General features: G+C 48.1%; 1 protein-coding gene across 2 annotated transcripts in view; it reads left to right on the top strand.

The window, feature by feature from the left end:
* Positions 1-14612, top strand: part of SRRM4 (serine/arginine repetitive matrix 4) — a 151350-nt gene that overhangs the window by 104411 nt on the left and 32327 nt on the right. For both annotated transcript variants that reach the window (XM_032431505.1, XM_032431504.1), the window contains exons 2-6: positions 2437-2583; positions 6449-6535; positions 8594-8665; positions 11308-11334; positions 13102-13152. In XM_032431505.1, the coding sequence (XP_032287396.1) occupies positions 2437-2583; positions 6449-6535; positions 8594-8665; positions 11308-11334; positions 13102-13152 (384 nt within the window). The remainder of the gene's footprint in view (positions 1-2436; positions 2584-6448; positions 6536-8593; positions 8666-11307; positions 11335-13101; positions 13153-14612) is intronic.

Genomic DNA, 14612 nt, shown 5'->3' with positions numbered 1-14612 from the left:
ACAGCAACAAACAATGTCACACAGTTTCTGCGAGTCAAGAATTTGGCTGGACGACTCTGGCTGACCATCTCACATGGGACTGCAGTCCGATGTCAGCCAGGGCCGCAGTGTCATCTGAGGCTTGACTGGGGCTCGAGGATCCAATTCCAAGGTGGCGTGCCCACGTGGCTGGTGGGTGCTTGGCTTTTGGCAGGAAGCCTCAGCTGTTCTTCACAAGGGCTTCTCCACAGGGCTGCCTGAGTGTCCTCACACTATGCCGGCAGCTTCCCTCAAGTGATCAATCCAAAGGGAGCGAGGCAGAAGCTGCCTCTGTGACCTAGTCTTGGAAATCACACATTATCGCTTCTACTACCTTCTGGTCATTAAAAGTGAATCACTAAGCCCAGCCAGTATTCAAGGGGAGGGAAATTGGGTTTCATCTTTTGATGGCAGAGCTGTCAAAGAATCTGTGAACACATTTTAGAACCACCACAAACTGCAAGGTTAGTCCCTAATCCTTTAAGCCTCCATTCCATGACACCCTCAGAGTGGCCTGCCTGATACCCTGAACAAAAGAACAGTCACCCCCTCCCATTCCACTGGCTTATTCTCTCCATAATTTATTACCATCCAGTAAGTCATATTATTACTTCCATATATGCTTATACCTGCTTCCTCATCTAGAATGTAAACTCCATTATCACAGAGGACATCTCCCTCTTATTTGCTGCAGCCCCACACTTAGAACTGGCCTGGAACACAGGTTAGGCCAGGCCAGGTCAAGCATGGGAAGAGGCAAGCCTTGCTGGGGGCTGGGCAGACATGGCAAGCTCAGAGTCGTTTGAGAAGAGTCAGGACAGCATTACACATTAGTAGACTGGAGGCATGGGAACGGACCCCTCATAGTAGGAGAAGCAGGGCAGGAGGTGTAGGGAACCCTGGAGTTCTGGAAGCCCAGAGGTGGCAGTGAGGAGGGCTGGACAGCCCTGACAAGACTCTCCATCCCTCCTGGGCTTGCAGCCTCTCTCAGCTCTGCTTCTAAAGATGCCCTGATAAGCAGCTGACAGACGTGGATGTGTTTGGCTGCCCTTCCCTCAATATTGACTGGGTTTGGCCCTGCTCTCTGGGCAGCCCTAAGGAGCAGGGGGCTTATCAGCTGCATTCACCCTGAGTCATAAAACCAGTCTTGGTGCACTGGCTACAGGTACTTGGTACAAGAGAAATACTAATGTCTTTGATCAGTGCTTGATCTGGACTCTGCGGGCAGGATGAGGAGGGAGGGGAGTTTGCTGGATGGTGCCAAATCCACCTTTGCCTCTCCAACTCCTGACTCCTCTTGTTTGGGGGCTCAGAGGTGTGAGTGACGGTGTTTTCAAAGACTGAGTACCTAGGCGACTTCCTAACCCCTTTCCAGGACTCAAAGAAGGAGGTGAGACTCAGGCAACTTCCTAGAGTTGCCTGGGGCTCTTCTCAGAGGCAGAGGAGGGAACTTCAGGCCTTCATGGGGATTGCATCCCAACTAGGTAGCCTTCCACCTGCTAGGGACGCCAGAGTGGAGGTTTGGTTCACAAGGAAGTAAAGGGAAATGGAACAGCCTTTCTGTTTGCTTTATGGTATCTCATTTTATTTTCATAACAACTCAACAATGTAAGGACTAATGTTATTCCCTATCTTAATCAGTGAGGATGCAAGACAGAGAAACTGAGTCCTCTATCTACTAAACGGTGAACAGCATTTGAATCCAGGGATATCCATTCCATACAGAGATAAGGCAGGGAAATGGGACAGAACAGGTAAAGGGGAATTGGAACTAATCCTATCATGCTCCAGCCTCCACTTATGTTTTGAGCAAGGAAGTGAAACACTGGTTTCCAGACCCTCCCTGTGGTTCAGTCAGGGTAGGCCCAGCAATGCCGCAGTAACAAATAAGCCCCTAAATTTCAGTGGCTTAACCCAACTAAGGCTTATTTCTAACATACAAAGTCTGATGCGGCTCAGGCATCTCTCCTCCACCAAGTAGCTTCACCTTTCAGGGTATGTGGCCTCCAACATCACTGCAATAGAGGGAAAGAGAGCTGGGGAAGGTACACAGACCTTATTGCCTCAAGCCAGAAGTCACTCCCACCCAGAGACCAGTGGCCAAGATAATCTCTCATTGTCCCAACCTAACTGCAAGGAAAGGTGGAAATATCAGGAGGTGTGTGAATGTTTGATTAACGTTAAGAATCTGTCCTATCCTGGGGCACCTGGGTGACTCAGTTGGTTCAGCATCCAGCTCTTGATTTGAGCTCAGGTCATGATCTCAGGGTTGTGAGATGGAGCCCTGAGTTATAAGATTCTCTTTCTCCCTCTCCTGCCCCTCCCCACCCCCATTCAGGTGCACACTCTCTCCCATAAAAAAAGAAAAGAATCTGTCATATCCTAACAGTTTCTGTCTCCTTATTTGTTCCCCTGTAGGACAGAACCCCCGAGCAGCCCTCTGGTTCCAGCTCAGGATGGACCCTCAGAGAAGCTGAGCCAGCATCTGGCCACTGAGGCCTTGGGCACCAACAGCTGGGAGAGAGACAAGGCCTGCCGGGAGCTCAGTCCTGCCAGAGCACGCAGGTGAGACACTGCCCCACCCTCTCTTTGGTCCAGTGAGGAAGTTCAAGTGGAGGATGCAGAAATGAAGTTTGTCTTCCTGGCCATTCTTCCCACGCACCTCTCTTTTGCAAGTTCCTCTTTCAGACCCTTAAATCCAATCAAAAGTCAGCAAATTTTTTTCTATAGAGTACAGATAGCTTTTAGGTGTGAGGGCCAGATGGTCTCTGCCACGCTTCTCAATCCTGCCATTGTAGCACCAAAACGGCCACAGTCCATATGTGAACAAATGGGCATAGATGTGTTTCAATAAAACTTTATTTATAAAAATAGGAGACAGGCTGGATTCGGCCCAGGGACCACAATTTGTTGCCCCTGCCTTAAATGAGAGAGCTAGTTCCTGTCCATTTTTATGACTCTATAAGCCACTGATTTCCAAGTCATGACTTCAGCCTACATCTGTCTCCTGAGACTCAGATCTTTGCATTCATTCCTTAAATTCAGATATTCAACCAGGATTGCTTGAGCACCTGCTAGTGACAGGCACTGTGCTGGTATCTAAAGACACAACATTTTACTGAGGCTCAGAGAGGTAACATGACTTACCCAAAATATGGCAGCCAGTAAGTGGCAGAGTGAAGTTTTGAACTACGGTCTCTGATCTTAAATCCTAGATGAACACCTACACATTTTACTTTAATGCTAATGAAGAAACCAGTCTATCCCCTAACTTCTATTTTTAAATTTTGCACCGTGCACATAAAAAGCCTAGTCTGTCTTTGGCCTCTGGAGAATCGATTTTGTTAACAACACCATCTTTATAATCTGGCTTCACCAGCTGGTTGAAAGCTTTATTCCTACTCCTCAAACTAACTCACCACTCTCTCGCTGCCCTGGGCTTATATCTACCCCCTCAGTGACAGGTGGGAAATGAATTTAGTGTCCTTGCCAGCAGCGTGCCCCAGATACAATCCCTGCCTCTCCCTGTTGAATCAGAGGGTGTCAAAGCCATTTTACAGATGTGGAAACTGAGGACAGTATGTGGTAGGATCAAGATTAGCCTGAGGACCCCTGATCTGGCCCAGATTCTCTCCTTATGTCCTAGAGTTCTTGGTTTCCTAGGGCAGAGATTCTAAACCCATTTGAGAATTACATGGAAGCTAGAAGTGCTGTGCCCAGGGAAAGTGTATATGCTCCAGGAATATTCCCCAAATTCCATCTACCACTTGAGGATTCCTAGACCTCTGAGGCCCATGAACAGGGCTGTCTAGTTAAGAACCTGAATTCTGAAGAAGACCTACTCTCTGACATGATAAAAAACACCATAATGGCAATAATGTTAAAAGTGATCATAAGGGGCGCCTGGGTGGCTCAGTCGTTAAGCGTCTGCCTTCGGCTCAGGTCATGATTCCAGGGTCCTGGGATCGCGCCCCGCATCGGGCTCCCTGCTCCGCGGGAAGCCTGCTTCCCCCTCTCCTTCTGCCCCTGCTTGTGTTCCCTCTCTCGCTGTGTCTCTCTCTGTCAAATAAATAAATAAAAATCTTTAAAAAAAAAAAAGTGATCATAAAAGTTACTTGGCATATAATCAGTGAATAAATGGTAGTTGTGTTACTATGCATAATTACAATAATAAAAAGGACATTTATGTGAACTCGCTCCGTGCCAGACCCAGGGCATGTTGCATGAGTGAGGTCCTCATTTCTTGTGACTAAACTTAGGACACAGGTATCATGTTTTATTCTCGTCTTCTAAATGATGAAAATGATACTCAGAGAGGTCGCTGAGCTAGGAGGTAATGGAGCAGGAATGTAAATCCAGATGTGGCAGCTTCTAGAACCAGCATTTTTTACTGTTGCATACTCTATTTTTGACCACCGTGTACTGAACAACTCTAGGTCATCACTGCATACTTAATGGCTGCCTATTTCCCTGCTGCTCGTGTAACTGCGGTCTATTTACTTAACCACTATCCCGGCCCCTCCAGCCCTGCTGGGACAGCACACCTAGGCACACAGGTACAGGGGGAAGAAAAAGGTAGAGGAAATGCAGACCTACCTCAATAAAGGTGTTTGGGATCTATGTAAGGGGTTAATTTTCCCCTTCTCACAGACCTCAAATCTATCCACATTCAAGGTCTTTCTCCATTTCATTCCATCACTCACGTAGGAGTGTAAGATAATGGTTCCCAAGCCTGCTTCCCTGGGAACCCTGGCATTCCAGAAAGCAGTGAGAATAATTGTCTGAAAAAAATGAGATCTCTCTCTATTTTATAAGACACAGTTTTAAGGGTTTTTTTTTTTTCCTTAAGTATTTCTCCCTTAAATTTTTTTTTTTCCCTCTCAAATTCCTGGCAACAGTTACCCTGGGCAGTGTTTATATGAAACAAAAAAATTTAACAAGAGGCTAAATTGTTTCATCCATTCATCCCTCATTTGGTCACCCAACAAGTATTTAGTAGGCTCTTACTCTGTGTCGAGCACTTGTTGCTGGAGACATTTGGATGCGGTCTACCATATTTACACAAGCAGCCTGTTTGCTTCCTGGATGTGTGTGCTGTGCTTTATGCTTTATGACGTGTGAGTGTAGTTAAGTAGCTAGGTACTTAATCCCTGTGGTATTTTATCTTAACCTGCTTAAAGTGACTCCCTTAAAAATATTCTACATACAGCTAGATGATTTTCATTCATTGGCAATGCAGAGACCTTCCCATACAGTCTAGTCACTTGGGGATTTTTTTCCACTAACCATAATGATCCAGATTCTTAGAATGGAATTCAGTGTGGCCGCGTTGCATGATGGTCTTGAAAGAGCTGGGCGAATTCCAAAAGAATGTCCACATAACCAGGGTTGGGAAGGCAGTTGGCTGTGTGGGAAAGCCCTCAGGATGGGACTCACACAGGCCTTCACTCAAAGCCCGGCTCAGATGCTTCCTAACTGTGCAGCTATGGGCAAGCCAGTTCAGGATTCTGCGCCTTATGTTCTTCACCTGTAAAATGAGACCCTAAAAATCATACCACCCTCCAAGTGTTTTTGTGAGTATAAAGGTAATATACTCACTTTATACAAGTGAGTATAAAGGTAATGTCAAACGCTTGGCACATAATAAGCGAATAGATGGTAGTGGTGTTATCACTAATAATGGCAATGGTATTCTTATTAATATGACATTTTCCCAGTCAAGTTCAACTGGGTGGGCATGTTTCAATTCCCAAGCAATTTTTTATCCCAAACCCATCTCCTTTCGCCATGGGATAGTGTTTTTAAAAAAGCCCTGGAGCCTGCCCCAATTATAAAAGGAGATAAGTTGACTTCATTTAACTGCAGCCCGAGCATTTGAATTTAATTGAATGGGAAATAATTTTTCCTGAAGAGCAGAGGTTTTTGAGGTTCTATAAAGCGATATAAGATATGTATCTCATTACATTAGACCTCGGCAAGTATACTTTTAATAATCAGCTCCTACTTAACATAATAACTTCCTCCTCCTATTAAATTTCCAGCAGGAACTATGGACATGAAGTATTGGGAAAAGAGGGGGCTGAACTGCCGATTAATTATTTAAAAAGTGATTTATTTGCCAAGGTGAGCCATTTGCAAATTCAATAATAAATCTATTAAGGAGCAGTTAACCTCTATAACTCTGTTTTAAATAATCAATTGGTGTTTGGGTAACAGGGGAGCGTCTGTCTCATTAGGTCGGCATTAACACCTTATTTGAGGCACTTAATCTGAAGTATGACCAAATCAGCCACGAGGTGGTAATTAGGTATTCACCATGGGTCCTTCAGCCTCCAAGGAACTGGGTCCTTCTTCCCTGCCTGCAACAGCCCTGGTTGGGGGGCTTGGGGCATGCTGGGTCCTCTAATACCCAACTCTGTGCTCCCTACAGTGCCTCCCGAGACAAAGACTTGACGCCACCACCTTCCTCCAGGGGGAAGAAGAAAAAGAAGAAATCCACCCGGAAGAAGAGAAGGAGGTGAGCGTCCTAAAGGGGCATGAAACCTTGAAGATGGGAGAAAGGACCAAATAGGGGTCAAATGGGTTTCAGAGTCAAACAGTGACTCCCCCTGGGTTCGAATCCCCGCTCTGCCTCTTAAGTAGCTGTGTGACCTTAGGCAAGTACCTTCACCTCTCTGTGCCTGTTTCCACTTGTATAAAATAGTGATAGTACCTACCTCCTGGCGTTTTGTGAGAATCAGATGGAGAAAAATGGATGTGGAAGGAGCTGTCACAGTGTCTGGCACATAGTAAATGACCAGTGTAATCAGCATATTCAAGACCATGAATATTGATTTTTTTTGAGAACTTCTTCTGTGTAGAGGGCTATGCTATATATAAGCATTATGATCTCCATGATGTCTTTCACCTTTGACCACGATTTACCAAACACTATTGTCCCCATTTCAGAGATGAGAAAAGAAAGGCACAGGGAGGGGGTGACAGAATTTACGGGGATCCCAGGCTCCTCAGTTGCTTCTGCTACTCCCGCCTAGCAGGTGAATGCCAACGATAACAAACGGACTTTATATTTTTTGCCGGCGACGGACTCTTATGTACCCCATGGATTTTTCTCTATGTACAATTCCTTTTAATTTTTTTAAGTTTAAAAATATTTCCAGATTTTCTTCCACGCTGCCACCCGCTAGATTAAAATCATGTCCAGTGTTCCAGACCCAGAGGGGTAGGTTGAAAATCACACGGAACCTGGGAGGCTGTGTTTGAAGAAGCCTGCAGGGGGCAGCAGAGAGTAGTGTCTGGATGACTCTGGCCCCACCTCCAGTTTTCCGGGTTCTTGCCACCTCGACAGCCTGGTTCGAAGAGGACAGGCCCAAGGAAGACCCAGAAGGGAATGTGAATGAAGACCCTATGTTGTAGGGTGAAGGGAGGAATTGGGGCAAGTGGCTTGAAGCTCCTGATTTTAGGGGTGGGCAGAACATTTGAAAGAAGGAAGTCAGGCTTCACTGATGTGCTTGGCGACAGGTGTTGTGGTTCCCTAAGAGTCAGGTTGTTCTCAGCCCTGCGTTTCCCCCTGTAGATTTGTTCTGTTTGGCCTACAAGATGTTCTTTTGTCTTTTTAATTGGTGGCCAGCATTTAAAAACCAGGGGATTTCACATGAAGTTATGTTTCTCTGGTGACCTCTGTTGAAAAGGCAGGTGTTCCAGAAGCCCAGGGCTGCATTCCCATGCAAGACCTTCAGCTGATCTGAGAAGCAGATGCTCTCTGGTTCACCGCGGTCCCCACTGCTCCCTATTGTCTCGCACCCAGCCTGCTCTCTGAGAGGCCCTTGTTGGCATCCTCACCTGTTTCAACCTCAGTATTTTGTCACTGGGGAAATAAGAGACCCAGAGATGGGTGGTGACATGGCCCAAGGTGACTTCATGAATTGGGGGTACAGTCAAGGTTGGAACTCGGGTCACTTGAACCTCAGTCTTGAATCATAGTCATAATCATGGTCCTCGGGTGGCTCTGTTTCTTGGGGAACCCCTGATAGCACCATGCTGACCACAGCCTGATGAGGTCTTCTCCAGGGGCTCGATCTTACCGGGGGGCCAGGGTAAGGCAGAAGAGAGGCCTAAAGTATCTGAGAGGAGGGGCATAGCTGGGGGGTGGGGGGTGGTGGAGAAGAGCAGACACAAAGTGTTTGACCTGACGAGGAGGGATGATAAAGGGATTGAGAGCAAGGCCCCTGTCATCGGTTTGAGTCTCGGCCCATCCACTTCCTAGATGTGTGTCTTTGGGCAAGTCACTTTACCTCTCTGAACCTCCTTTCTTTGTCTGTAAAAAGAAGGTAACCATCCTGCCTGCCTAAGAAGCGTGTGGAAAGATGAAGTGAGATAATGCATATAAAACACAGGGCGATGTTGAAAAAAAATGCAAATCTGATTATAGCAAATCAGTAAATGCAAGTACTGATAATATCAGGATTGATATGATTCTTGTGTGTGAGATCCTGTGTGGGGGCTAGAGAAGGGTCTCTGAAGCCAACCCTGGTCCTTAAGGAACTCCCACTGAAGGTGTCTTCTTCCCCCGCAGGTCCCCGTCATATAGTCCATCGCCTGTCAAGAAAAAGAAGAAGAAAGGCTCCAAAAAACATAAGCGACACAGGTATTGTTCTTCTGCCTCGGCAAACAGGTCCGCCCCAGGTGGGCTGGGGGTTTGGGGTGAGAGTGGGGGGCGCCAAAAGTTCACTGGTGATAAGCTTATCATTTCACTTACGTAAGATACTCATCTGTGTGTTGGTATTTCCTTTTCCTTGTATAACTTGGAACTCTGGTTGCAAGGACCCAAGGCCCCCTAAAGCTAACTCTGGCCAGAAGGGGGTTTGTTTGATGATAAGGAGACAGGAATGTCTGAGGGACCAGCCAGGCCTCAGTGAGGATCTAGAACCAAGGAGTGGAGAGCTGGTAGCACCCAGGCAGGATACACAGTCCCTGGTCCACGTGGGGAGACCCGGCTGCACCCTGTGCCCATCCCTCTGTGTGGCCGGCCCAGCCTCAAGAAAACACTGAAGCTCTCTGTCTTATTTGTTCCTCATTCCAAATTCCCAAGGTCCAACTCTGTGGTTGGACCAACTTGTCCTTGAGGATGGGGTCATGTAAAATGTGGCTTCTGGGATTGTCCACCCTTGGGGACAGTAGTTAAGGGGCATTGTGAACTGGACACACATTCCAAAAGGTGCCTACTACACACACACACACACACACACACACGTATATGGGGAAGAAAGGACTGGAAGGATGTACACCAGAGGACTCAAATCTGTGGTCCATGGGCCAACTCAGCATTTTATAATTGGGAAATTGTGCAATGAAAAAATCAGGTTTTCCAGCTCCTCTGTAAAAAGCAGCAGCTGTCTTCACTGGATGAATTTTCCCATAGGAAGCCATCAGCGAAGCTGAGAGGTTGCTGTGCATGTAGACAGAGCGTAGGTCTGAGCCTACGCGTAGAGGGGCGCAGGTCTGAGCCCACTGAGCCCCCCTCACTGAGGAAGCCCTCTGGGCCCCTGGGGGCAGGGAGTGTGAAATTCCGCACATAAGTTGTTTGCTGTGTTTGGCTGTGGATGACAGGGGAAGAGTGGTGTGTGTCCTCTCTTTGCTCAGCCCTATCTTCCAATCTCCCTACATCAGCAGTGGATTACTTCTGCCCTTAGACAGTCACAGTGGAACAAAAGGTAAGGGTTCATGTGGGTTTTCCCCCTGCTTCTCACCCCTGGTTCAAAGTTCCCCCAAAGTGGCTTTTTCCAAGCCAGGGCTGTGGTCACATCTCAGCCCTTGTTGCCAGAATGGTCTCAACTCAGTTTGGTTTCACCAGCTATGTCCACTGTCCCAGACATTTCGACTGATGCTGAGTCTGTGCTTAACACAAGATGTGGGCAAGCCGATGAGCAAAAGGTTGTTAATTTGGTGTTAGAAGCCTTTCCCGGTGTCCTGCCCCTGAGTGGGACTGCCATCCTGTCACCTTCCTGTGCTGACCAATCGGTCCCAGTTTGGGGGACTTCTCCATATCGGGATTGTGGAATTCAAGTGGCTTCTCACTCAAGGGTTTCTCCTCATGAAAAAGAGACTGTACCAGAGGGTTAGAAACAGGCTTTTTCTGCCAGGCACAGCCAGCCCAGGAGGTGGAGGTGGAGAGGGAAGGAGGCCCATCAATGGGAGATTAGGAGGAAGAGATACTGTTGCTGATCCTTTCCAAAGCACCTGCTGAGTACTACCCTCCTTCTGGCCCAGCTTCTCCAAGCTCTTGAGATATTGGGTTAATGATAGTTGACTGTTTTGGAGATAGGAGCAGGGGTGGGGGATGCATAGAGATTTTTCTTTTTTTCCCCTCAATTAGCATGGCTTCAGGGCTAAAAAAAAAAAAAAAAATCCCATTTTTCACATCTATTTATTGAATACTCAATATGTGTCATGAATGAGTAATCTGGGCCCCGGGAACAGAGCAGTGACCAAAATCCAGCCCTTGCCCTTGAGTTGCTCACATTCTAGTCAGGGAGATGGATAATGTTAATAGGCAGAGGTGTGTACTATAAGGCTAAGCTCAGAGCTCACCCAAGCTCGTGGGAGCAGAAAGTTGGCACCGACCAGCCTGAGGGGATCAGAAAAAGCTACAAGGAGGGGATATCTGAATGGAACTCTGAAGAATCCGCAGGAGTTACACGGAGCTGTGTGACCTTGGGCAACTTTAACTTCTCTGAGCTTCAGTGTCTGTAAAATGGTTGTTAGTAGAACTTCGCAGGGTTTGGGTAAAGACTGAGTGGGACTGTATGTGACAGGCACTTAGCACAAGGCCTGGCACACAGTGAGAGTTCCACATATGGGAGCTGGTTGTCCCTGACAATGAGGAAGATGGTGATGAAGAATCCACCACTAGGGAGAGAAAGGTGAAGGTGAGACTGGGTTTCGAGGAGGAGGCAGAGGACTCCCGTATATCCCCCACATCCACCCCCATCCGAGACAGGCTCACAGACAATTTGGGGTGAGGATTGAAGCACTGGTCGTTTAGACTGGAAATTCAAAATGCAAACCAATGTCTCCCATATGGTCTTTGAAATCTGAGGGGGTCCCAACCGACCTCCATGTAGCATGATCACAAACGCACTGATAACATTTGTCCCAGGAAAAAAAACCCTCAGCTCACCTATGTTTATTGTCTTCTCTCCTTCTCATCCTCCCTCCATCCCTTTCTTCCTTCCTCCTCGCTCCCTTCCCTCCCTCCCTCACTCTCTTCCTTTTAATTCCTTTAATCAGGTCGTTCTCCAAGAAGAGAAGGCACAGGTAAGAATCTTTTCACCTCTGGCTGCTTGCTTCTCTTTCCTGCTTTCCTAAGAAGGTTTTAGGGAGCTTCTGGGGTGTGCTCTTGGTCACGCCCCCTTCATCTTCCTGGGCCTCAGTTTCCTCCAAGATGAAGGCCTTGGGTTGGTTTCCCTGAGAGTTCCCAGCCAGCTTTTGACTTCGGTGAGGCCAGATGGCTGCTCCTCGACCAGCCCCTACCCCTGCCCCTCCCTGGAAAGTCTCACTACCCTGGTCAGAGTCCGTTCGTTTTGGCACTCGTTGAAATCCTGGATTGGGGCATGTCGGGAAACCTCAGCACCCCGCTCCCGCCAAAGCCTCCCCAGATCCTAGCCAAGGGACAGAAGCCAAGTCCAACTGTACTGGAAACACTAAGTAAGCATAAATAGAGCTGTCGCTGACAGGGTCTTCGCTATAAATTGGATCCTGCACTGAGCCCCTGCTCTGTGTGTGTGCCCATTGAATCTCCGCTGATCTCCCTCATAACCCGGTACAGTGGATATGTTTATTATTCCCATTTTACAGATGAAGAAACTGAGATTCAGGCAGGAGGTGTGACAGCCGTGTCCACAGACACAGTCAGGTGGCAAGCCCAGATCTGTCAGACAGGGGATCGGGACTCCCTACCGTGGTGTCTTGAGTAACAGCCAAATCTGCAGCAATTGTCAGAGTGCAGAGTCCTTCTGTTTATCCAGTTAACAGGTAGAGAGCGATTACCAGTGTCATCCATCCCCTCAGCCCAGCAGCCTGAGCAATGGCCCCACTTCACGGTCAAGGAAACCAGGTCTTCCAGAGGACAGGTAACTTGCCTCAGGTCACGCAGCGACTGAGCGGCAGAGCTGGGGCGTGAACCTGGATCTTTCAGTGAGGTCCTGGGCTCTTCCATGGCCCAGGCTGAGTCTCAAGCATGGAGAGAAATCGCACAGCTAACGCCGAGGTGCCATTTCAGTTGGATGAGGTTTCCCCCTCTCCAGGACCGGGGCCCATCGTCCATTCTTGGTGACCCTCTGAAGCCAATATTACCAAACAGCATTCACCCTCTGGGGCCTCTAGCTGATAATGCTGGGACCCCAATTCATCACTGTCCATTGGACCCATACCCCAGCCCTCTGACTTAAAAAACAAAAACGGATAGTTAAATATCCATGAGCAGAACATTTCTGAATCTGCCAAGCTTCATGAAGCTTCAGAGTATCTCCCTGCATATACCATTCTTCTCTCTTACAAATTGATTGAACATCAATCAACAGCATGGGCTCTGGGGATCCACGGTCTGGGGCCACATCCCAGCTCCCCTATATGATCCTGGCCAAGTTTCTTAGCCTAGCTGAGGCTCAGTTTCCCCATCTGTAAAATAAGTACGCGTTAAACGTGCCTCTTCCCATAGGTTGCAGGGAGAATAAAATAAGATTGCTGACAAAAAGTATTTAGCAGAGTATTCACTTATAAGAAGTCCTCAAAAAATGACAGGTATCACCTTTATTTACCAGTGTTCTTATTAAGCTGCCAAAGCTTGCCGTGGCCCCCGACGCACCCCATTCTCAGTCCGTGTGTGGGTCCCTGTTTGTAGCTGCACCTGCTGGGTGAAAAAGTCAGCATCGGTGACTGCCCTGGTCTTGGAAATGATTAGCGTCTGTTCCCAAACTGCCCGGATCTGGTGGCCACTGTGTGTTAAGCATTTTAATTACTTGTTTCTTTTTAACTGTAACTGGAATTTTGCATCTTGCAATTAATTGGCCATTTCTCCTTTAGCTCCTCCAGCCCAAAAAGCAAAAGGAGGGATGAGAAGAGGCACAAAAAACAGTAAGTAGAGACCACCTGGAAAATTCTCTCCAGTTTGGGGGAGGAGGGGAACCTGGCCTTGTAACAGCTGGAGTGTTGGAGTTGCCAAATAAACAGGGAGAGGGAGAAGGGGGTGGGTGAGAGGAACAGAGGCAGGAAGAGGCAGAACCAAGATGAACGGCGGTTGTGGGTCTGGGTATGTGTGAGTGCACAAGGCCGTGTATACGATGCATGTGTGCATGCATTTGTGTGAGCATGAGAGTGATTGCGGTACGTCTGTGTGCCTGGCGGGCACCATGTATATATTTTTCTGAAGGATGTCTATGTGTAGGGTGCACCTTGTTTGTAGACCTTTGTACATCTTTCCCTCCTGCAAACATTTGTGTGACCGTGGGTACGAATGTATGCCGTGGGGGTAGTGTGGGTGTGGTATGTACTTGTGTTCACACGAATGCATTCTCTAGGCTCCTGCTTGGGTGAGCATGAAGGCAGACAGTGTGCACGGAGGTGCTGATTTTCTGCACGCTGCGTGCGCGCTGCTTACTTACCTGTGTTACGCATAGGGAGGGTGGGTGCGGGGTGGCTTTTCCCTGTGCACACAGGTGTGCCATGTGTGCGTGAGTGGTGATGGGGGCATGATCACGTGTGAGCACAGGCGTGAGCGTGCATGTGAGTCCGAGCCTTGGCTGATGGCAGTGAAGCTCCTACCCGTGGTCTCGGGGCCCCAGCTGGTTCATGGTTTATGGCTGGTAGTAGAAATTCAAATCAGCTAGCTCTGCCTGCGGAGTTCAGTTCCCAGACAAATTAAAAGTAAATGTGGTTACAACCCACCTACTTTATACCCTGCAAATGTTAGTGCATGTGTTTTCCAATCAACTAATATTTTATCTCCCGCCAAGAAGCTTCTAAAGTGAGGATCAAAGGCAATAGGATGAAAGGTGGTTGGCTGTTGGGGAGGGAAAAGAGGAGGCAGGGATGCAGAGGGAGGGCACCCCGTTTTGGTGCCCGAAGGGTCACTTCATCCAAGGTCAGTGCAAAGGAGGACATTTGAGCCATCCCCACAGGGGGCCTGTGGAGGCAGGAGGAAGGAAGCAGTAGACTTTGAATTAGCTCAGGGAACAACTTCCCGATCATCAAGCTTGTTCAATTCGAGTCAAAAGACAATTATTGGTCATATGTATTGGGTGTGCATTCACGCTAAGCGCAGACAGAGTGCATATTCTCAGAGACCTCTGCATTACTTGTCCACTGGGACTGCAGTATAGACAGAGCCAGGGGATAGACTCAGACTCTGAGAGCACAGGCGGAGGGGGCAGGGTGGGGGGAATCATCACTGAGGCAGAGGCTGCCTGCTTGAGGGCAGCAACGTGGCCACCCTCCCCGGTGCCAAGAGCTGGATAAGTCCCAGAAATTGCTAGGTTACACAAGCCAAAAGACAAGAGTCAGGAGAGGGAAGAGCAAGAAAAACAAGGTGCCGCTAG

The sequence above is a fragment of the Phoca vitulina genome, unplaced genomic scaffold (genome assembly GCF_004348235.1).
Source record: "Phoca vitulina isolate PV1807 unplaced genomic scaffold, GSC_HSeal_1.0 scaffold46, whole genome shotgun sequence".
In the NCBI taxonomy this organism is placed as follows: domain Eukaryota; kingdom Metazoa; phylum Chordata; class Mammalia; order Carnivora; family Phocidae; genus Phoca; species Phoca vitulina.
Note: the sequence above shows the minus strand (reverse complement) of the source record. Positions and strands in the feature narration are given on the sequence as shown.